This window comes from Glossina fuscipes, unplaced genomic scaffold (assembly GCF_014805625.2).
Source record: "Glossina fuscipes isolate IAEA_lab_2018 unplaced genomic scaffold, Yale_Gfus_2 62, whole genome shotgun sequence".
Classification (NCBI taxonomy): Eukaryota; Metazoa; Arthropoda; class Insecta; order Diptera; family Glossinidae; genus Glossina; species Glossina fuscipes.
Window position 1 is genome coordinate 595,795 of NW_023998434.1, and position 23,018 is coordinate 618,812.

At 33.4% G+C, this 23,018-nt stretch overlaps 1 protein-coding gene and 1 long non-coding RNA gene across 2 annotated transcripts in view; one reads left to right on the forward strand and one right to left on the reverse strand.

The window, feature by feature from the left end:
• LOC119638059 (dynein heavy chain 10, axonemal) overlaps positions 1–23,018 on the reverse strand; it is a 91,414-nt gene that overhangs the window by 50,213 nt on the left and 18,183 nt on the right. The window contains exons 15-28 of the mRNA XM_038034654.1: positions 21,353–21,485; positions 19,429–19,514; positions 18,827–18,961; positions 15,149–15,355; positions 14,424–14,638; positions 13,944–14,139; positions 11,860–12,093; positions 11,189–11,297; positions 6,561–6,681; positions 5,341–6,085; positions 5,074–5,262; positions 4,764–4,997; positions 4,124–4,228; positions 2,297–2,455 (exon numbers count right to left, since the gene is read on the reverse strand). Of these exons, the coding sequence (XP_037890582.1) occupies positions 2,297–2,455; positions 4,124–4,228; positions 4,764–4,997; positions 5,074–5,262; positions 5,341–6,085; positions 6,561–6,681; positions 11,189–11,297; positions 11,860–12,093; positions 13,944–14,139; positions 14,424–14,638; positions 15,149–15,355; positions 18,827–18,961; positions 19,429–19,514; positions 21,353–21,485 (2,868 nt within the window). The remainder of the gene's footprint in view (positions 1–2,296; positions 2,456–4,123; positions 4,229–4,763; positions 4,998–5,073; positions 5,263–5,340; positions 6,086–6,560; positions 6,682–11,188; positions 11,298–11,859; positions 12,094–13,943; positions 14,140–14,423; positions 14,639–15,148; positions 15,356–18,826; positions 18,962–19,428; positions 19,515–21,352; positions 21,486–23,018) is intronic.
• Positions 1–23,018, forward strand: part of LOC119638062 — a 117,138-nt gene that overhangs the window by 28,433 nt on the left and 65,687 nt on the right. The window contains exon 2 of the long non-coding RNA XR_005247376.1: positions 21,372–21,510. This is a non-coding gene — a long non-coding RNA (uncharacterized LOC119638062). The remainder of the gene's footprint in view (positions 1–21,371; positions 21,511–23,018) is intronic.

Below are 23,018 nucleotides of genomic sequence, written 5' to 3' on the forward strand. Positions count from 1 at the left end.
CCTTTATTGAGCTAACACATGTAATGAAACACATGGTGCACTGGTGAAATTTTACATTCGATATCGAGTAAATAAAATTCATAGTCTATTGAGCCCAATGGACTCACTGCTCGTTGAAAATTGCTCGATGACGGGAACTATCAACCGAAATCAACCGAAAGTTATTTTCGAGTTATCTCATAGAATTATCTTTTAAGACAGCAATGACTCCTTATGTGGATCAGGTTTTATATTGCCTTTATATCGTGATTATGATTTCAGTCGTTAGTAAGTTGATAGAAAAGTAGTCACTTGACCATCACTTGACCATCACGTGTACTGTACATAGAAAAAGAAAAAACCGTTCTCAGCTTGGTTCTAACAATGTATTTTCTGTATATCGTTACACATGATAAATTTAACTCTATACGTATATATTATATGGAGGGTGTTAGATACATATACATATATCCATGCGGTCGTTATTTGTTTTGCATATGTTTAAACTAAATTAACAAAAAAAAATCAGAAAAAAGATGCGAACATATAGAAAGGGAGAAAAAGAGAGGAGAGTAGAACGATGAAAAACGAAAAGGATAGAGAGACAGGAGGGGGGAGAGAAATAAACATTAAATCGTGTTTTTAACATATATTACATACGGAGATAGAATGCAACCGAGTGAATATGTCACAACAATAAACATTCATTGCTAAGCATTCGTACACGTGAACAACAACTGCGTATTTCTAAGCATTCGTCGTGACTTTGAACAATTCATTACAAATTTTTAGCTAATTACTTTGGGAAACCTTTTCTGATATTATGTGTTAACTGGTACCTGGTGTATGCGTCAAGCTAGTCTGGTATGAGTTTTCATTCCAGTAAAACTTAATGGTAGAACATCTAGTTAATTAACTTTGAATGTGAAATTATTTTTTGTTTAGAATATGGTTGCAATCTCGAAGGGAAAAAACAGTACTTTTTTTTTATATAAAAAAAAATTCGTTTTTTCTTTTTTTTTCTTTACTATGTGAAAGAATGTCGATTGTCTTGTAGAGAATTTTATATAAGAGTTTATATTGTTAATGAATTCGCTTAAATTGTTGTTTAAAATTGCTTTTAACAAAAAAATGAAGAAGAAGATTTATCCTTATGTTTCCTATATCTCGCAACGAATAAATAAATAATATTCTCTTTAAAGAGCGGATCAAAAATTTTTAATATCATATTCCAAGATCAGTTGATATTCATAAAACTCTAAGGCGAATTGGGAAACCTGTGTTAAGAGAATCGTCTTTCGTAAAGGCGAAGTAAATCTTATCAAAGATTTCTGCGAGAGATCAGATCAGAAGAGATCAGAAGAAAGCACAACTGGAAAGCACTAAATTATATTTGGAAACGCACTTAATTGGTTCTGGCATTAAAAGCTTGTGCCAGGTGAAGACAGTGGATGTGACACAAACCAAAAATAGAATCAAAGAAAAGGAAACCTTTGGATTGTTTTCGTTTAAATGCATGTGCAATACTTCCTAAGAGAGTGTGAACTGAAGTGACATCATGGCTGACAGCTGGAAGCTGTAGCTGATACGATGGATGTATAGGACGTAGGCGACGTTTCGAGTGTAGAATGCCTGAATTTGGTCTTGACACCATTGAATGAGGATGGTCGTGCTTGCTATCAGCTTATACTAGAATGCAAGCTAATGGAGTAAGTATTGGTGTTTGGTTTTCAAACGGCGGTGATACAGTTATACTTTAAAGCTCCTGCCCCCATATATAGGCCAGGCGATCTTTGGAAACCCATGAAATCGACATCTGTTTATTTTTCGTTATTAATTCGTATAAATTTGTCGAATTCGTGTCGCGAAGTATTTCATAGCAAATTGTTGTTGTTGGAACATCGCAATTAAACTTCTAATGGATATTGAAACCGAAGGCAATCAGTCCTGTTTCTCTGACATATTTGACTCCGTACACTTGACTTTATGATGTATCCTATCTATAAACGCTTTGTTAAATCTCCTCATTAGACTTTCTTTTTATAGAATATTGTCGGTTGTGCCCTTAACTAACATTCTATAATGCGCTGACTTTTCAAACATCTCAGGAAAGAATTAAAATCAATTTTGAATATTTAATACATTGAATGTTTCCTTCCTTCACTTTAGCATAATTATCGTAATTACATTGTTCAACTCGTTTCGTTTAGGCGAATTACTACAATATCTCGAACCTGTTATAAAGCATTTAACAAAAGTAATATTAGAGGATACGGTTTACGTGCAAGCGCCAGCATATCGATAAATAGACATTTACCTTAGGGTTAAGTGTAATGCATTTGGTTGGCAGACCCATGTAAGTTTGAGCTTTAATTAGAGTATTTATAACAACAGTTTTACCGCCACCTGTTGGCCCCACCAGCATAGTTGAATGTCGGGTCATCATTGTTTCATACATTTGAACGACTTTGTCTTCCTATAAGAAATTTTAATAAAACAATTAGAAAAAAAAAAAAATTAAAAAGGAACAAAAAAAGATAAGAATGTGTGTGTATGTAGAGTAAAATGCCAACGAAAACTACCATCGGATATATATACATATACTACATATAAAAGGAAAATTCCGAACCTAGAGATGCATTTTGTTGCTGTTGTGGCAAGAAGCCTGAGCATCAACACCGGCAATTAATGATGCCCAAGCTCTACAGATCACAATATGACAAAGTAATTTGAAGAAGTGTTGTTATTATTAAAGCATTTTTCAATTTTTGTTTTTATTTATTTATTTATTTTTTTTTTTTTTTATAGAAAATTTGTTAAGCAATTATGTATGCGCTCAGATATATATACATGTGTGTGTGCGTGTGTCTTTGTGTAATTAAGGTATTACTACAGCAATTTTCTTTATCACTCTATTTGCTCGCACACCAATCCAGATGTGATGCATTTGATGCTTGCGTACGTACGTCCTCTCATTTTTCATTTAGCTTGCTCGGTATCGCTTGCATACCCGATTCTATTATAGTCGCATTTTACAGCTAGCCTTATTTCGATCTACTTCACCATCCCAAAGCGCAATTTACAATGTGTCAAAGTGTCAACGCCTATGATACTCAAAAGGGATTTTCCATCATTGGAATTTTTCTGTATAGAATTTATTGTAGAATGTCAGAGATAATAATGCCAAGATTATGACATTGTTGTTTTCCTATTCTAGTTGTTATTGTTACTGTTATTGTTGTTGTAATTTTTGCTACCATTCTACAGCAACAATAGAGAAGCAACAGCACCAGTAACAGCACCAGTAACAGCACCAGTATAGCAATGGTAGATATAGTCGTGCGTAGTAGAGTAATGGCATCAGCAGTGTCAACTCTAAAGCACTAAGACTTGTTGTTCGAGTTGCTATTTTCAATGCCGGAAGGATGTTTTTATGTTTATGTATGTATGTATGTATGTATATATGTATGTATGTATGTATGTATGTATAGACGAACGTATGCGCCTCCTGTATACCTTGAAATGCAATGTTTTCTACTGTTGTCCACTTTGATACGTCAAAGCTGAAGCATTCCTAATGTGATGATGTCGTTGCTGCTGTTAATATTTATTGTTGTTGCTGTTCTTGTTGCGTTGTATCGTTCAAGGAAGTAAGAAAATTGATTTTTTCCATTCTTTTTTTTTTTTCTCTGTTTTTCTTTCGCCATTTTTGTCGTTTTATTTATTCTTATCTTCATCGTTATATTTTTATTTATGTTATATTTCTAAAGTTTTCTAAAACGAGATATTTCAACTAAACTAAGTTTGCTGTCATATATTCTTAAGAACTCAAGCAATTAGTTAGGTTAGTGGCATTATTCATTCGACTTTCACTTTAGAGATTTCTACTTCTTGTCCTTTGTCGGTCTACTTATCGTTATATAATACTTTCAGCTAGAATTTCAATTTATGATTAAACGAATTTCAATAGGTAAAGGGTACTTAGCATTTCGTATAAATCGGTTTGATTTTTTCATAAATAATAAAAGAAGAGCACTTCAATTTTGTACATTTGATATGAGAACAAGTTTATGTACTCATATACCCTTGAGCGTGAAAATGAAGAAATTGTTCTTTCAGTTGTAGTACACATTGTTTTACATACCTGATCTGGTAGCAAAATGTAACCATCGTTTACAAGACAATGACGAACGGCAGCATTAAAGTCCGGATAACCAATACGAGGGCAATCGACACCCGGAAACAAATCCTACGCAATAATATATAAAATAATTGTTACAGAAGAGAATTTTATATTCATTGTATGCTTGACGCGATTCATTTTCAATATGAAGTTTGAAAAATAATCTAAATATTTATCGGCAGAGAGAGAATCAAATCGTTTGAAGGGAGTTATCGGCAAGAAAACCCTTAAGGGGCCTTTTTTCAGGCTGATAGCCTTCGGTACACCGATACAACAGAAGAGTTTATAGTACACGAGTTATACCTCTGAAAAGATCGTACTCTAATCTTTACAGGAGAAGATTGCATATGTTGCTCGAAACCTCAAGATCACCATGTTTGAGTAAAACTTTTACTTTTTTTTTTACGCTCAGGACATGATTCGCATCGTGTCCAATAGGTAGAGCACGGAAACAAGATGGGCAAAAGTTCAGAATTGCCGATTTATATATGCCGTAATAATTCTATTAGGCTGACCTTTTGGTTTCGGGTCAATAAGCCGACTAAAAGGCGCGAAAAAATTACAAGCGATGTAAGAGAGCCGAAAGAAGAAGGCTAGCTACCTTAATTAATCCTAAAAATAGGGGAACATCTTCGAATATGAATTTTGGAAAGTTCATATCACGTAGTACACGCATCAACACTACGGCCTCGGGTAGATCTTCCGAAAGACGTCTCATTACGCCTGCCATTCGCAAAACCGAGTTTAGTGATCTTAGACCCCAATCATAGTGGCATTGTTTGGAGAGTTGTTCTTGAGCCAATGCGTATAAAACTGTCATTTTCTTAGCCAAAATCTAAAAACAAAAAAAAAAAAAAACAAAAAGAAGTAGAAGAAGAAATGTTTGATTTGGAAATTTTCTCGAAGATTACCTTCGCTGTTAGGAAACCGTCGGAGAAAAGTGAAATTAAGCAAATTAACTCTAAATCGGGCTTAATACAAGTAACCGGTCTGAATAAAGCTTTAACTGATTCGGGTAATTCTGTACGTCCAGCATAGCCAGGATTCATGGTCACGAATATACCAACCTTCCGATCAATTTTAATTTCACTGCCTTCAAACTAAAGAAAGCAAGGATGGGTTAGTAATTTAAAAAAAAAACAAAAAAAACCAAAAACCTCTTAGGTTAGATTACTTACGACAAATCTTTCGAGTTTTCTTATCAAAGCGTTACGTATCGTTTGCAGTTGCGTTGATATCACACTTAGTACTGAAATGTCAATACGATTGAATTCATCAAAACAACCCCAAGCACCGCATTGAGCTAAACCTGACAGTATCGTGCCAACGGCACGGAAATCCATGCCTTCGCCGCAATTAGTAACAACGCATAGTAAAGCCATCGCTTTAGCTAAATCTTTCGTAGTCTCAGTTTTACCGGTACCAGCTGGCCCGGCAGGAGCACCGCCCAAATTCATTAATAAAGCCTGTGTTATGGTTAGATAAATACGATCGGTTAGCGGAGTAATCACCAAACGTGAATTCAAACCCAAATATTCGTAGCCATATTCAAAAGTTCCCGTACACTGAACCACATACAGATTATCGCAAGATTTGAACCAATAAAAGCGCAATTGACTCTCCCAACTGAATTCGCCGGCATCTAAAATGTTGTCACGCACAAAAGCCTCAATAATATCGCGGGCATGCACATCGATAGTGGCAATCGATTTGAATTTTTTCCGATCGTTTAACGACAGATTTGAACGTACTTTCAAAACTAATTCTTCCATTTGATAGTTTTGTTTTGCCAAAAAATCTTTCATGGCTCTTAAATTGCCATAATTTTGAGCTTGATTAAATGCTTCCTCCACTTCGGCCGTCCACCATACTTGGCTCCCAGCTAAGCCTACCATACACTGATAGTTCATAAGCCAATCGGGCCTAAGGCCCAAAAGAATTAAGAAAATAAACAAATTAATTCCCATATATAATAAATAAATAAAAAATTTCTTTACATTATTATTACTACTCTGATGGCATCGAGGAGAGGCCATCAGAACAAAAAACAAAAAAGAAAACGCATAATTTTCCCTTTTTATTAAAATTAAAACGGAAACGACATCGGTGTGACCACAGTTACCACTACCATCAATACTGCTGCATACTGCGTCAGGAGTGTTATATTGATATTGTGGTTAATCGATGGCAATAAAAAGATAAATCGCCCATAACGAGAATATTATTCATGGCAAACCATAAAACAACGAAATTGGTTGTAGCAGCAGTTGCTTCTTTTGCGAATAGCTCCTCGCATTCGCACAGGCGTGTATGCCTGTGGTCTTCGCACACATATATATATACGAACGTTATATACATATATATATATGCGTTGATTATAACCTATGTGCGTACATACCTTGCTATTTCGAGGTCAGTGCCATAATCGAAAATAGCTTTTTTTGTTTCATAACGATTGGAGCGACGCATCTCAGCCAATACATCGTTCATCCAATTCTCTACACGACCCTGAGCACGCACTAACCAAAGGGATTAATACGAACGGAAAATTATTTAAGAAATACGCAAAAAAGCAAAAACAAAGGAAATAAAGTTAAATAAAAGATAAAACCGAAAATCAAATATATATATATATATATATATATATATATATATATACGAACAATGTTATTGTTGTATTGTATGTATTGTGTATTGTTTTAATAATAATGTAAACAAAAAGGTCAACAATCATAATAACAATAACAACAATAATAAGCATAAGCATAACGAGTTTGATGAAAGATCTATCTGAACACAAAGTTCGCTGCGAAAGCAATCATCATCATCATCATCCGAGAAGAGACAATTTTTATATAAAAATACTTTATTGAACACAATGAGAACTTTCGGAAAGGAAGTCGCTTCTTTTAGAACAATAATATGACAAAATATTGAACACAGATAGAAACCAATCAAGAGTAATAATAAGCAAAAAAAAAAAAAAACAAAGAAAAAGGAAAAAAAAAAATATTGAAAAATTTTTATTTCTTGTGTTTCTTTGATTCTTCCTTTCACTAAAACGTTTTTTTTTTTTTTTTTTTTTTCTTGTCATTAAAACAAGTCATGCTGCGAACATTTTAAGTTAATCGTTATTAGTAATGTCGATGCTTTTGCTGTGTAGCTCTTTACTTTTCCGGTTTCCGTTTTCGCGAGGATTGGGTTGAATTTTCAAATACTTTCCAATACTTTCAGTCAATTTCAAACGGAAGTATAAGTTAAATTGCCCGATGGAAATGGAAGTGATCCATTTCATTTCAATGATTATTTCATTGCAGTCAATAAATTACTTATTTCTATCTATCAAAGAAAAAATTAAAAGAAAACTAAAAAATTACTAAAAAAAAAAAGAGGATAAAAAATAAATAATTATTTGTAATAATATTTAACAAGTATTCATATTGCGGACTACAGGAGACGCTGAAACTTTGCAATGGAGAAAAATGTCGATAAGATGTTGGGTGGCTAGAGAATTGAAGAAAATGGCTGATGAACTCACAGTCTGGTTAAATCTTCCAAAATAGGTTGCAAGACGTTTCCATAACATTTTTAGAGTTGCCTTCCTATGGAAGAAAAATAATCCATAAATCTCACGAAAGAGAGGGGAAAGAACTGTAATCCCAAGGGCACGTAGAAATTCAACTGTTTTGAGTGAAGATGGCCAATAATCAATTTAATCGCTTCAATTTTTTGCTTACTTCACTTTGTCCTGGAGGGAAATTATATCAAGGCCGTGTTCAGCTTTTCACCGGTAAAGTCAACTTTGTTCGACGAGTATGCATTTGATATTACGTAAGGCGAGCTAACACATTTGTATCGCATTTGCTATTGCAAAGTAGTAACGACGTGGCAATTGGAAGACAACGAGAACTGACTCAACTTTGAAATCGTCTTAGTATATATTTTTTTTAAATTTTAACTCAATATTTTTATATATATATATATATATATATATATATATATAGTTTATTTTCCAACTCGATCTGTGGCTATGAATTAAGAATATCTATGCAAAATATCAACTCGTTATCCTAACTTTTGCGAGCCTAATCGCTTCTAGAAATACACTGACAGGTCAGCTAAACATCCCTGAGTATTACGAAACGAAAGGCAAAAAACCTACAACATTCCATTTGCCCGAAAGGTCACACCATCAAAAAAAATTCAAGTCCCGCATTAGTAAGAAGATGTAGAAACCCCTAAAATGCCGCCACGTTTTTGCTTTCTTTTCGAATTTACATCTTAATATACTTTCTAGCTTCTCTTCTCTTCCCCATCGGGCACAACTGTTTATCATAAGCAATTTAGAACAAAATTGACGGTTTACACACACACATCAACTCTGTACTTGCGGTAAAGAGTTGTTGTAGCTATTCAAACCGTTCAATGCGTTCACAATAAGACCCAGAATAACTAGGACTGATATAGTAATTGGAGCAGTAAGAGCATCAATTAAGAGCTTAATTAAAAAATCTGTCATTTTGATTGCTAATCTTTTGCTTCGCATTAAGCCAAGACTGTAGAACTTTGGAGATTTCTGGATGAAGAACTACTGAACCAATTGATTTTCATAGATCACTATGTACACCATCAGGGGAAGCCGAGGGAGAGAGAGTGAGGCAGCAAGATTCAGGCGAAGTTCCCAGCCAAGTTCTGTAAGGTTGTGCGGTGTCAACGAATAATTACGTTGTCTCGCATGACGCCTTTCCTCTTGTTCAAAAGTCTGCGTGCTTCGCTTTGTGTGTGTGTGCAGAGATTAAAATCAGTCGCTTGATTTGCGCAACTCCAGTTCCTTCCAATTCCATCAAACAAAGAGAGTTAGGTTACGTGCCGTTGAACTTTGGCATCGTTTATAAAATTTTATTCATCCTGAAACATGACCTTTTTTCAACATTCGTGTTGCTTGTAATTCATTCAGAAAACCTAATCATTTTAATTTAACGCAAAAGTTACGAACAATTATTCATGTGAAAGTTTATTCGGCGATAATTGGATCGTCGCTTTTTCTTTCTTACATCTATCTACAATGGAATCTTTTTAAATTGTTAACTTTTTTTTCTTTTACACCGAAATATCCGAAGGGCAAGCAAATATAACAAAAATAAGAAATAATGAATAAATTATCCGATATTTATGTTGAAATAATTGAAAATTTATAGATTTCTTTTGATTTTTTTTTTTTTATTTTTTTTTTATTTGTTTTATCGCCATCTTGTATTTTAGCAGAAGTAGTAGAAGAAAGAAAAATATAAAAGTGAAAATATTAAGAAAAATTGCTTCTTTGCATGCAGTAATAACACGGTCTTCTGTAACAGTAATACTACACGTATACAATGTTAAATGTGGTCTCGAATTCGTATTAAAGAAAGATTTTTATTTTGGCCTATGCCAACTGACGAAGAGAAAGTTAAATAATGAATGAAGCCAATGCAATTAATTAATGCAAATAAAGACAAATTGTAGTAAAATACTGAGGATGAGGGAGAGAGAGAGAGAGGGATAAGAAAGAGGAAATGTTGCAAAAGAAAAAGGGATTGAGGAAATGTTAATCGCGTTAGGTCGAATTTAAAACACACATCTCTCTTGTCCGTTGAACGCAATTCATAGTATGCTATACCCCGATCAATGGTCGATAAGTCGATTTTATAAAAAGTGAAAGTTTGGCATAAGTATAAGGATGAGAACAAAGAGAAAATTTGATGAGGGTACATTCCTTTAAAACATTTTTGGACAACAAGTTCACTATAGACTTTTGCACGTTCGGATTTTGACTCCTGTTTTGAACACCCATTGTCATGACATTTAATAAGTTCAAGCTTAAGACAAGGCTTTTAGAAATGGATCAACGCACAGTCGCGCCCAAGGCATTAAAATGTTTATGAAGAACAATTAATGAGGTTTTAAAGACATTTCTATCGAAAGGGAATTTCAATCCCAATAAATGACAATACGGTTGTTGTTGTGTTTAGGCTAACCATACAGTTGGCCGATTTTAGTTTGGGAATGTCCTGCTTGGAAAGACCCTATATTTTTTACTTAAGCTATTGCATATTGGGTTTTAGTAGTTCCTACGTCTGTATATTATATATCTTGCCAATTTTTTTTTTACTATATGACCAACCATTCAGATTACATCCTCTACACCGGCAGATAGGGAAGGGTTGTATATGGAGAGGGATGAAAGAAGGGTTAGCATTTGTGTACGCTCGTCTTTTCGGCCCGGTGCGGAAGAGACTACTTTTGATAGATTTTTCTAGGGACGGATTTGTTTCATTCGGTCCTCGGCGGCACCGAAATCACTTTTTACATATTCCTTTCATCGCTCTCTTGCTTTAAGTCCTTATAGTTCCCTAAATTTTAGTTCTAAGTGTCTATGATTCTATGAATAAAAATGGCCAAACTGTCATGGCATAAATTAAAATAAAAAAGAAGAAGAAGACAAGAAGAATGAAGAGCTGTACATTACGAAAAGCTTAGTAAATTCAGCGAATTTATATGCATGTGCTCGTCGATGATGAGCTAACAATTAAACAAACAAAAAATGTTAAACATAAAATCAGTGCCAAAGTAATTGTAAACAAATCCTTAACGCTACCGGACAACACCCTTACAATTTTCCGTAACGATGGAAAAGACAGAGGACGGTACTGCATTGTTTGATTGCATGATTTTCCAAAAAAAAAAAAAAAAAAAGAAAGAAATGATGAGAAAAGAAAATTCGTCATTTATACTTGCAACACTACCCCCGTCCGCAATACAAACGACTTTTTGCTTACCGCTGTCCCTGTGCGGCAGTGATGAAAACAAGAGAAAATTGAAAATATATTGAGAACAATTATTATTATTATTATTATTATTATTATGATCATTGCAATTCTTCTCGAATGTCTTTGTATGAGTAGATGTATATGCTCCAAAGTGAGAGAGAAAAAAAAAAACAAAAAAAAAATATCACATTCTATATACAATTAAAAGACTTTTGCTTACCATGCTGGCGAAAATCGAGTACCTCTCCCTCGGTGGATATCATGGCAGTAACAACGGTTAGGTTGGCGCTTTCCTTAATAAGACGCAAAGATTTCACATTATCGTACATCTATATATATATATGCACATACATACATACATATGTATATGCGTACGCGTATCAAGATAGAACGGAATCATGCAGAGTAAAAGAAAGCAAATAATAATTATTGTAGAGAGAAACTACTGCTATTTTGTTAGGGAAACCGGCAATAACAATAACATAAATATTTATATGCATATATACTTTAGCGCAAAGAGGAAAGAGAACGCAAAAAAAAGGAAAATAGAGCTAAGAGACGTAAGAAATTTTTATAAATATAATTAGGGGATAAAAGCAAAGAAATGAAAAAAAAAAAAAAAAAAAAAAAAAAAACTAAATATTAATAATGCAATCGCAACATTTTGCCAATCATCATTATCGGCACCACAGTCAGTCGACGAGGCATCAATGCCAACACAATATGGTGTAGCGTGATATTATGATAATATCGCACGTAATGCTTTCATTGAATTTCTATAAATTTAATTTCACTCCCACTCACCCCACTCACATTTTGTGATGGTGATGATCGGGGAGTTAATGGACCTGAAAGAAAAATGTATAATACATCATAAGAAGAATAATTTACCTTAATAATATGATTTTGTACAGCCGAAGGTTCCGAACTGCCCAAGATCGATAACAATTCATCCGTAGATATGAAATAGAAACGTGGAAATATGCGACGCTTTGATTCCAAATACTCGTTCAATGATTTCTGACAATTCTCTAAACCGACACCCAAGCCCTGTATATCGGTTAAACGTCCGGGTATAGTACAAAACGGTACCACCAAAGGATTTTTGGCACAATCCAACATTATCTGTAATAATGTACGTGTTCATGAGACACGCAATAACTAAGCAAGTTAAACAAATAAATCGTCATAGGTTATGTTGTAACATACAACCAACCATCCGACGACAAACGTATAATATGCATATATGATGATGATGATGATGATAATGATGATGATGATGTATGCATAAAGAAAATATGAAAATAAGAATAAACGTGGAAAAGATTGTATTTTTCAGCAAACAATAAATCATGAATATTTGCGAATATATGCAGCAATGCGACAAATGTTGCAAAGCTAATGAAATCAACGACATATTCTGACGAGTTAACACATATATATATATATATATATATATATGTGTGTGTGTGTATATGTAATACTTGTCGATGGTTGCCGAATGTACCCAAAAGCATATTGACTAATATTGGCAGAACGTGAATTTATGACTTCTAACCTTAACCATATATATATATGTGCGTATGTGCATATTGATGTTTTCTCACTTACCGCTTACAAACTGTATGTTTATGCACAACTGTACAACATTTTTGTATGCGTGCACGTAAAATATGTAGAAAAACGCTTACGCAAACAAAAGAATACTTTGGAACGTTTGCTATGCAAACATATTTGTGGGACATGTCAAGATTTAAGAGCGATTTATTAAGGGACAACGCAGAATTCATCTTTCCTTTTTTTATCTCGACGTGGTTAGCATACATGTCGAAGACACTACACAACCTACGCTTGCTAAAACTCGCAAAGTAATGACAAAAATATTTCCATGGTGGAGGCGGCTTATGACAGAGTCTTGAAATTTTTTGCATATAAATGATCGAATGCGAATGCGAGAATATACCCTTACGTTTTTGATGTAGTTTTTATAACAATGGTGTTGGCAGGACATTATGCAGTTTAGTTACTTGTCTTGTATTTAATTAATTTCGTTCGCAATGCTCGCGAAATGTCTTCTTGAAAGCCGGGGAAGACATATGAGATTTAGTTTCTACCGCTTTCCATTGGAAGATATGATGATAACATAAGGTTTGGATGTCTATACAAGAAAGCAATTATCTTTAAGATTTTCGCGCGATTATAAGCATATAGAAAATAATTTTGTAATTTTCTTGCGAATCGATATCAATCTCAAAAGTCCTACTTGGAGACGGGGGATGAAAAAAAAAAGGCGTGCTAAAGTGTGCTAGGCGCAAAAAATTCCTATGCAGGCCAAGCGAGTCGTTAATGTCGATTGTGAAAATCGAATAGCCAAAAGCGCTTCTCAGTTTAAGAGGATCATCATGGGGTCTTATCTGTATCTAGCCAAAATAACTAAACCATCACTGAGTGGGCTGATGATAACAACTAAGGCAACTAATGCAACTGAAGGCATATTCCTCTCAAGACTTTTTGCTTAACAAGCTACGTTCGGTATAAGTTCTGTTGCCATTCGGGTGAAGGCCGAAACTGATCTTCCCACGGAATATCAATTGTATTGCTTAGCAATTGTCAATACTTTGAATAAAATACCATGTCTTACTTCTCTAAAACTTATTTATCATAAAACTCGAGGAAATCGAGTCGTATACTTAGTAAGCGGTTTAATATGACAGTGAATAAATGATTACCCAACAAAAAGACATTTTTATTCAGCCTAAATTTATATCATTTCGTAATGGGGATGGATATTTAATTTTCACCTACAAATGTTCTAGTGACTGACACTTAATGATTTGCATTGTATAAGAAAAATCTGTACGCTTTATAAAGCGTAAAAATGTAATGGCATTCGTAAGCATTTAAAACTATAATGAGACGAAACGATTGTGTGTAACAATATAATAATTCAATAGCAAACATATTTTACTACTTACGCGCCTGTAAGCCTTATCGATATCGTCGAATTTTTTCGCCTCATCTGGTAATTGAGCGCGTATATCACCGCCAATGAAAATACCCTCCAGATATAGCCATTTACGTTGCACAACCAGCCACTCATCGATTATTTCTGATATAAGTGATAAAGTACGTTCCCATTTATTGACCGTTTCTAAGAATGGTCCAATGAATCTAATAGTAATGCAAGCAAGGAAGAGGTAAAGCAGAAAGAGAGAGAGAGAGAGAAAAAGAAGAAAAAAAAAAGAAACGATTACTTACTTCAAGTCATCTAAAACCATTAGTATAATTCTTTAAATGTCATGCTATATAAAGGAAGCAAAAATAAAAGCTGCAACAATATTACACTAGAAACATGACCATTCAATTCCATTACACTTAAATGTATTCGGATGGATGGGAGGGTGGTTGGGTGGATGGATGGATGGATGGATGGTTGGATGCATCGTTATACTTACTGTGAGGCGCCCATTGATTGAAGATTCATTGCATTTTCTTCAAGAGATGCTACAATCTCATCGACAGCACCCAACGTGTGGCCACGTTCTTCAAGGCCTTTATAATGCTTATGCACCTTAAATGTCATGTTAGCCCAAGTATCCTCAACTACTCGAACACCCTTCTCAATGCCCAATTCTTTGATGGCATTATTTAGGATTTGCTCAGCAATTTCCTATTGAAAAATGCAATGAAAATATTTAAACCATACCGAATGACGTTTTGCTGTTTTTTTTTTTTTTTCGTTCTTTTCCTTCTTTTTCCTCTTTGGCGAGTCAAAAAAGTAAAACTAAACACATACCGTTAGAGATAGGCGGCTACATCGTAGATAGGTATGAGAGAATACATAAAAGCATTACAGTTAAAGAAGGTATTATATGCTTGAAGTTTTTCTGTTTGCTTAGTTGTGTGCTACACATAATGCTAGTGTTTAGCTCTCTTTATTATTTTTCGAAGGAAGTACACAACAACATCAGCTTGTTGCTATCTGTTTGTTTGCTTGTTTGTTTGTTTGTTTATTTGTTTGCACGTACACTTCATGCACTTTGAAACAATTCGTATTGTTTTTAAAAAGCAAACAACGCTTTTGGTAATTGCTTTTCTTCTTTTCTGCCTCAAAAACATTCACTACTCACCTACTATATGAACATTTTGGTGTTGTATTTTGTATGGTGTTTGCACTCACCTGATATTTGTGCAATTGCATACCGAACATATTTTCCAAAGTAAAACGTTCGGGTGACATATCAAAGTATTGCCCAGTCTTTTCCATTAGCTGACGCCAGTGACGTTCTCTTAAAGCCTCGTTCTTTAAGCTCACCATTAACGGTACAGTACCTTTGAATTGTTTCATATTTAACTCTAAAGCCTGACCAACTGGCAACTGTCGCACCTGTCAAGTGGAAAAAAAAAAAAAGATATATAAAAAAAGGAAACAAAAAAAAAAAAAAAGGAAAAAGAAAAAAGGAAAAAGAAAAAAGAAAAAAGAAACGACAGCATCCACCATATGTGGACAAGAAGAGCACTAACAACTGCCACAACAAAAGAGATTCGTGTGGCGTGAATATGCATATATACGGTAATGGTAAGTGTATACGGTCGGTGTGCACGGATTAATGAAAAGTAGGAGAGCTCATGTGTGCGGTTAAGTTGCATTAAAATAGAATGGCAGATAGATGAATTAACTTTTCCGTAGCGATTTTAAGATAATAAAATAAAAATAAAAAATAAAAAGAAAAAAGAAGAGCACGCCATTAGGTGGCGAAAGAGGTAAGAAAGGTTTTCTTTTAATAAATCTGTCAGAAAAGATTTTGCATTGAAAAGAGTGGTGCATGTCTCCAACAGTCATATACGTTAAATTGCATTTATTATAAGCGCATGTCGCGTCAAAATTTTTTGCGGCGTCAACAGCCTTCAACCTTGTATTATATAAGAATATATTATCTTTACCTTAATTTGTATATAAAATAAATTTATTTTAAATGTAGAAAAAAAAGTAAATAATAAAGCCGTCTAGTTACCCCGCTATTGAATGTTATTGGACTTAATCGTTGCCTATGATTTACAAGACCAGAAGACGACATACAAGATTTTTTTAGGTTTAGGAATCAACTTTTACCGCCCGATACAAATGAAGCCTTCCGATCCTTGTTACTATAATGAAATGCTCCTCCTCTCTTTCAAATAATTTTTTTTTTTTTTTTTTTTTTTTTTTGGTAATAAATCATGAGGTTGAAAAGTGCAAAAGATCCTTCTTTTCTAAGAGGTTGAGTCCTGTAGAATCTTTAAACAAGATGTATTACATATTCTCAACTAATCATACAATTGAGTTATAGTTTTACGAGGTGTGTGTGTATGTATCTATAGCATCAATTTCAGACCAAAGCAAGTTAATCAACATGATTCGGTAGTGTTGCGGTTGCATCTCGTTGTGGTTTTAGATGATGGTAGACGATTGCTCTTAGATTTGCAGAGTTGCAAACGTGATCGTTTCGATTGCTTGCATACCCAGATAGACGAAAATGTAGCTACTAATCACTCAAAATAAATTTATGATGTTGTTCCTGCATTCCCAGCAATGTGAGAGAAACTTTTAAGTTTTATTTGTCAAATATAATCTCAGTCATGATTTTTCTGTTGACAGTGAAGTACAAAACAATATCAGCTAAGAATGGCATATGTAACTCGTTCGCAAAAAAATTCCTCATACAAAGCGAGTCATAGCGTGGAAGTGTTGTAATATTTCCAAACTTTAGTTTCTTTAGAATCGATATTTGAGTTGAGTATAATTTACTTAAAACCTTTTGACCCTCTCTAAAGGGGGTATAGGTTTTAACAAACAAAATTCCATTTGCCTAAGAAGATCGAAGACAATTCGAAATTTAACGAAGTATTTTAAAGAGGATCAGTCCTTCGTCGATCGTCAAATTAATATTAAATTTCGTATATTATGATATCAAAATCATTTCTCGCATGGGAGAAAATTTTCAAATTTGATTTAATAGCATTTAGATAAACTAACTACAATTTTATTAACTACAATGGCTAAATCTATAAATTGTCTACATTCGATAATACTGTTAGGCAGTGAAAGAATAAGCCTCGTAGACTATTTAGAATAATTATATCTCTGATTTCTCCTAATCCTGATAATGATGATGATGACGATGATGATGAAATATTTACGCGTTGCTTAAAGCGTTTTTCAGAAAATCTCATAACCACAGTTGACTAAAATAATGTCAACAGAATCTATTGTAGGTAGACACATATATCCAGTGTACAAATATCTACAGAGATATATAAACACATGCAGAGCCATACACATGCATACATCCACCTATTCATATGCATGAACTGACACGCGGAACCATATAAATGCATTTACAATAGCTATGTTTTAATTTTCAGTAACGTTGAGTTGCTGCCATTACCCAATGCATTCATGTATGTATGTATGTATGTATGTATGTATGTATGTATGTATGTATGTATGTATGTATATACGTATACATATATATATATATATATATATATATGTCCCGCTTAGAGCTTGTGATAATAAATGGAAATTGTAAATGAGTGTTGTTGTGTTTCGGTTGAGTTTGGAAAATTTTAATTTGGTCTTGTTTGTATGGTTGATAAACCATCAGTAACAGTATGCGTGTTGTGGGCGTTATGTGCGGTGGGCGTTTGCCAAGTGACGAAAGGGAAATGTGTGGCTTATATAACATACGTATGCAGCAATTGCTGCTTTAACTTTATATTTTCAATCTTCAACCCGGCTGCACTGTATGCGGCAAATGGGTAAACGTATGCGGCCATTATTCGTAATTGGCGTATGCTCTCAACTCAACTATTTTAATTGTTTTAATTTTAATCAAATTGATTTGGGCGCGTTCGCTTACACATATAGATATATATATATATATATATATATATCCACAATGCACCTTTGTACATATAGTAAATGCACTACTACTACGACGACGATAAAAAACCAACTTTAACTCATACGTGTGCATTCATAAACACACACACACCGATCTACAGTCACATTTAGGCTTTTATATTTTATAATGAGTACCCGACTCCCATTTGTAGTTGTGGCTACGTTTAAATGTCATTAACGAAGAGATATGTTATCAAAAAAAAAAAACAAAAAAAATAATGTACGTTAGATATATTAAGTGCATATGTATGTAGAGGAATGTAAAATAGTCGATGCTGGTGTAGTGCTGCACTTTTATTTTTGCGTAACAAATTTATGACCCAATAGCGCAATTACAGTTACAAAATAAATTTCAAGGAATATCTATATGCTTTACGTGTATGTATTTGTGCAACTAACTAAAACGGCTCTTATATCTAACCTAAATGGTTTTTATGCTTGAATATTGTGTGTAATTGTGTTTGTGCTCGCATTTTACGCATTTCAACATATTTTCAACTAATTTATGTTGAAAAATATTTGTTGAACGTGTTTGTTGAAACGTATATAAATTTCAATGTTGGAAAATCAAATTAAATGACATGTTTTTGTTTTTTCACTCTCTCTCTCTCTCTCTCTCTCTCTCTCTCTCTGTAAATGTTAATAATAATAAAGCAAAAAAAATAAATAAATAAATAAATAAAAAAACATGTATGTATATATGTGCAACTATTATCTCTATATATGTATGTTTTCATTTTTATTTATAAAAGTTTATGTTAACTTAATTTCATAGTGAAAATTGCAATTTTCTATAACGAATTTTTTTATTTATTTATTTAATTTTTTTCTTTTGTACCTAAGTTAATTAATAAAGTTTTAATGGCATGAAAAATGAGTTTATCTGTTATTCAGTTTTGTTAACAAACTTACATTTTTGGGTAGCTTACGAAATTCTTTCAAAAAGCTTTCAACACCTTCGGTTAGTACAGTGGGATCCAAATCGACCCACAAAGTTTTCGACCATACCTCACGACCTGACTTTTGACTTTTGTATAATTTGAAAATCTACGAAAAATGAAAGAAAGAAAAAAAAAAAAAACAATTTAAAATTAAAATGAAAAAAAAAAAAAAACAAAATCAAAGAAAATGCAGAGAAAAGAGGAAAAGTTGGTAATACACTCAATCATCTTAACATTGTTGAGGATATTCAATCATTGTGTTGTTATATACGTATTTATATAAGTTTCCTCGAGCCCTAAGGGGCACAATAAAAGTTCGCCTTCATTCTCTTATACTCTTAATAACTTTGTTGCTGAACAAATACAAATAATTTAATTGAAAAATTAAACTTTATTTCTTAAGATTTTTACTTTACTTGGCTGACCAAGAAAAAAAAAAAAGAAAAAAATATTTAAAAAAAAAAATAACTCTTAAGGCAAAAGTATAGCTAGTTCTATTACATATATAAAAATTTCAATGCATATTTATATATATATATATATATGTATGTGTGTGTGTGTGTATGTACGTACCAATTGCATGCCTTCGTAATCATCTTTAATGCGTGCGAATTCATTGTAATCTTGCATGGGCATATCAAAAAGTTTTTCAGCATTTGCTAAAAAATAAAATAATAATAATAAAAGAAAAAGAAAAATTGAAAAAAAAAAAAAAAATGGAAAGAAACAAAGAAGAAAAACCGTAAAATATTTTTTCCTTTTTAATGAAATGTAAATATTTTTGAAAGAAAAGTTTTCCGTTTGTTCTCAGGTTCAACCCAAAAACTAATTTGAAAAGCAAAGAACTTCTATACACAATTTACTTGATTACCGCATCTTATTACCTATATAATTCGTAATCAAGAAATCCATTCGTTTATTTCCGGTCTTAATTGTTCAGCTATGCTTTAAATTTGTTCACCTAAAGTCGCGTTTCTTTATTAACTTAATTTAGTATTATTTCACATGTCTTCTGACTTTTTTCTTCTCTTCTCTCTCCTTCTTTTTCGAAAGAGAGGTTTACATCACAACTCATTTGGACGAATATATGGTATGCATTTGCAATAGTTTTACTGGTCCCCCTGCTTCAGTGTATTGTACCCTCCGTCTGAGAATATAGTTCACCTTGTACTGTATTCTTGTCCGAAAATAACGTGAAATAGCAACCTATGCTATATACTTTATATTATGTCTACGAACTTTTTTTTTTTTTTCTACTATGAGCATTTAGTTAGGAAAATATCCTCTGAACATGGAACATAGCTATGATCAAAAAGAAGCGGGAAAAGGCAAAGAGGGAGGCATTGTCCGCAGCCCAGTGCGATAAATTGTATCGCTTTATGGTCAGCGCAGCTTTAATACACAATTGCAGAAATAGCGGATGTCATTATAATACATCCATAGTATGCAATGCATTCTCAGAAACAATCCTGTCTTTAATATTACTACTTGGACAATAGCCTACATCACTGGAGTAAGAAAGAAATATTTAGTGCATATGAACAAAATCTACGAACTCAAAATTAGGCAAAAGTGGTTAAGTCTACAAGTTTAGGTAGAAAAAGTAAGTGATACAATAGTACGGAAATCCAGGTTGGCGACCAATGTTGCTGGGTCTGCACACCCTAATCGCCGACAGCGTAACATCTGTTAGTAAGAGTTTTAGAACATGGAAATTATTATTGGATGTTGCATGATCTTTGAGGATCACAGTTTATCCACGAATTAACTACGAATTAGTGCTAGAATGCAACGAACTTGGCTTTAAAGAAATAAAATAATTTATGAAGACGATACGGAAAATAGATTGGGATCGAAATCAGAAGAAGTATCGCAATTTCTTTATAAACAGGATGTAAGATGTTGTGCAGCGCATGTGAAGCTATTGGAAAAGTATCGTTTATAACGCTATCGTTAACCAGCGCATATCAACACTGTCTAACAGCTGATAATTTCTAATCGTTTGCATCTTTAGAAACAGCTAGATCAACACTGTTGATGTTTGGAGCTATGACGAAGATATTTGGAAGAGACATTTGAAATGATAGTTTCTTATTAGATCGTTAGAAAAATAATGAACTTCGCTCACTTCTTCGTTCTTGGGCAGCTCAGGCGACAACGCTCAGAAAGCATTTCCAGGCTAATAATTTCAAGTCAGTACTTGGACTTTCACTTATTTCGATATCGTTGAAACTCTCTGATTGCTATTAAAATAGTTCTCATAGCAATTTTTCATCTGCGTCATGCAAAATGTTTAGGTCGTTGGAAAAGCAACACACACTATGTAGCTTATGTAACTTTTTAATGATATGTTCCAATAATAATTCATAGGTTCAATTGCATTTTTTCGTTAAAACATATATATATATATATATATGTATATAATATTTGTAACGCAAAAGTTCTTCATGATTCTTACGACTTTTATAGTTTCATTCAATTTATTTAAAAGACTTACCCAATTCTTGTCTTTTCAGCTCAAGAGCCATCAATTTCTGGCCGTAAGGATCCATTAACTTGAAGCCGCGATCTAAATCGTTACCCGCTGAGCCAGGACCGTTAGCTTCGTAATCCTTAAAGAATTCTTCCAACTATGCAGAAATCACAAACTCAAAGGTATTAATTGTAAATATACATGTATATATATATATATATATAAAAAAAAAACAAAATGGAAAAATTGCTCGAAATAAGCTTTAAAGTATGAAAAGCTTTTGACTAATTAACTGAAAATTTGATGAAAAATTAGGAAAAAAAAATTAGGAAAATTTTTAACCATTCATTGAAGCAGAACGTTGCCGTAAAGAAAGTTTTACATTAACTTTAAATAGCAAAACAATGGAGAAGAAAATCGAAAAATGAAAAGAAAAACTTTATGCTTTTTGAAAAGAAAAAAAAAGGGATACGCAAAACCAAACTAAGAGCATACAAAAAAGGCAAAGAAGACGAAGAGACGAAGATGTAGAAAAGAAAAATTCAAGCAAGGCAACTGTTGTGATTGTTGATCTTAATGCTTATAATAAACACTTTAAGTTAATTCGTTTGTGCCTTGAACCACTAGCGCAATACTAATACCATTATAAACAGCTGCTGCTTGGCAAACTAACTGCGTATATGCATGCGATTGCGATGATACACAGAGAGAGAGAGAGAGAGAGAGAGAGAGAGAGAGAGACAGAAGCGTATAGGCAGGCAAGTATATGTGGCGAAGCAGAGAGGCCGCCATGCAAGAATTTGCATTAAGTAAGTGCTCGAGCCAATGTGTACGAAACAGAACATAGTATCTTAACGCAACGGCAACGGCAACGGATAAGGATGTGGCGCTTACAACACGGAAAAGCCTTAATGCGTGAGCACCAAACCAGCAGTGCCGGTACTGCTGATGATAATAATGATTGTGTTGTTGAGTAAGTCGTCAAGAATTTGTAAATTTGTAAATTGTGATTGTTAGGTCCGCGCCACGACCATTCTCCCTAAACTTTCTAACAAGTCTTATTACAGCAACTATAAGGAATGGGGAGAAGTGGTTGCGGGAAGTGGAGAAAGACAGAGAGAGAGAGAGAGAGAGAGAGATAAAGAAAGAGAGAGAAAGAGAATAAGGGAAACCTTAAATGTGTGGAAGAACTTAAATCCAATTAAATTCCTATTGAATGGAAATGAAAACGGGAAGCAAAGCGGAGCGGAATAAAATTGCAAGCACAACAAAGTTTTCTTCTTTAATTCTCTTTGGCAGAAAAAAAAAAAAAAAAATCAAAAAAAAAAAGCAAAAAAAAAAAAAATGAAAAACCAGAACAGAAATCAGGCTTTAATAAAAAAAAAAAAAAACGCATATAAACATAACGTAATACAAAAAGTAGCGGGAACTTTGGTTTTTTTCATCTCATCCCTCCATTTCCTTTATTTCTTGCACAAGTTAAATATTGTTAAAGTCAGCAGACATAGAACAACAAATCCAGGGTATAAAAAAATGAGATGTGAAAAAAAAAAATAAACTTTTTTTTTTATTCCCTTTCACGCTAGTAAAACTTTTTTATTTCTTTCTATTTTACCATAACAGTAAAGTCATGAATACAATGCTTGATCTCCACATACATTGAAACATATGGTGCCGTTAAAGGAAAGTT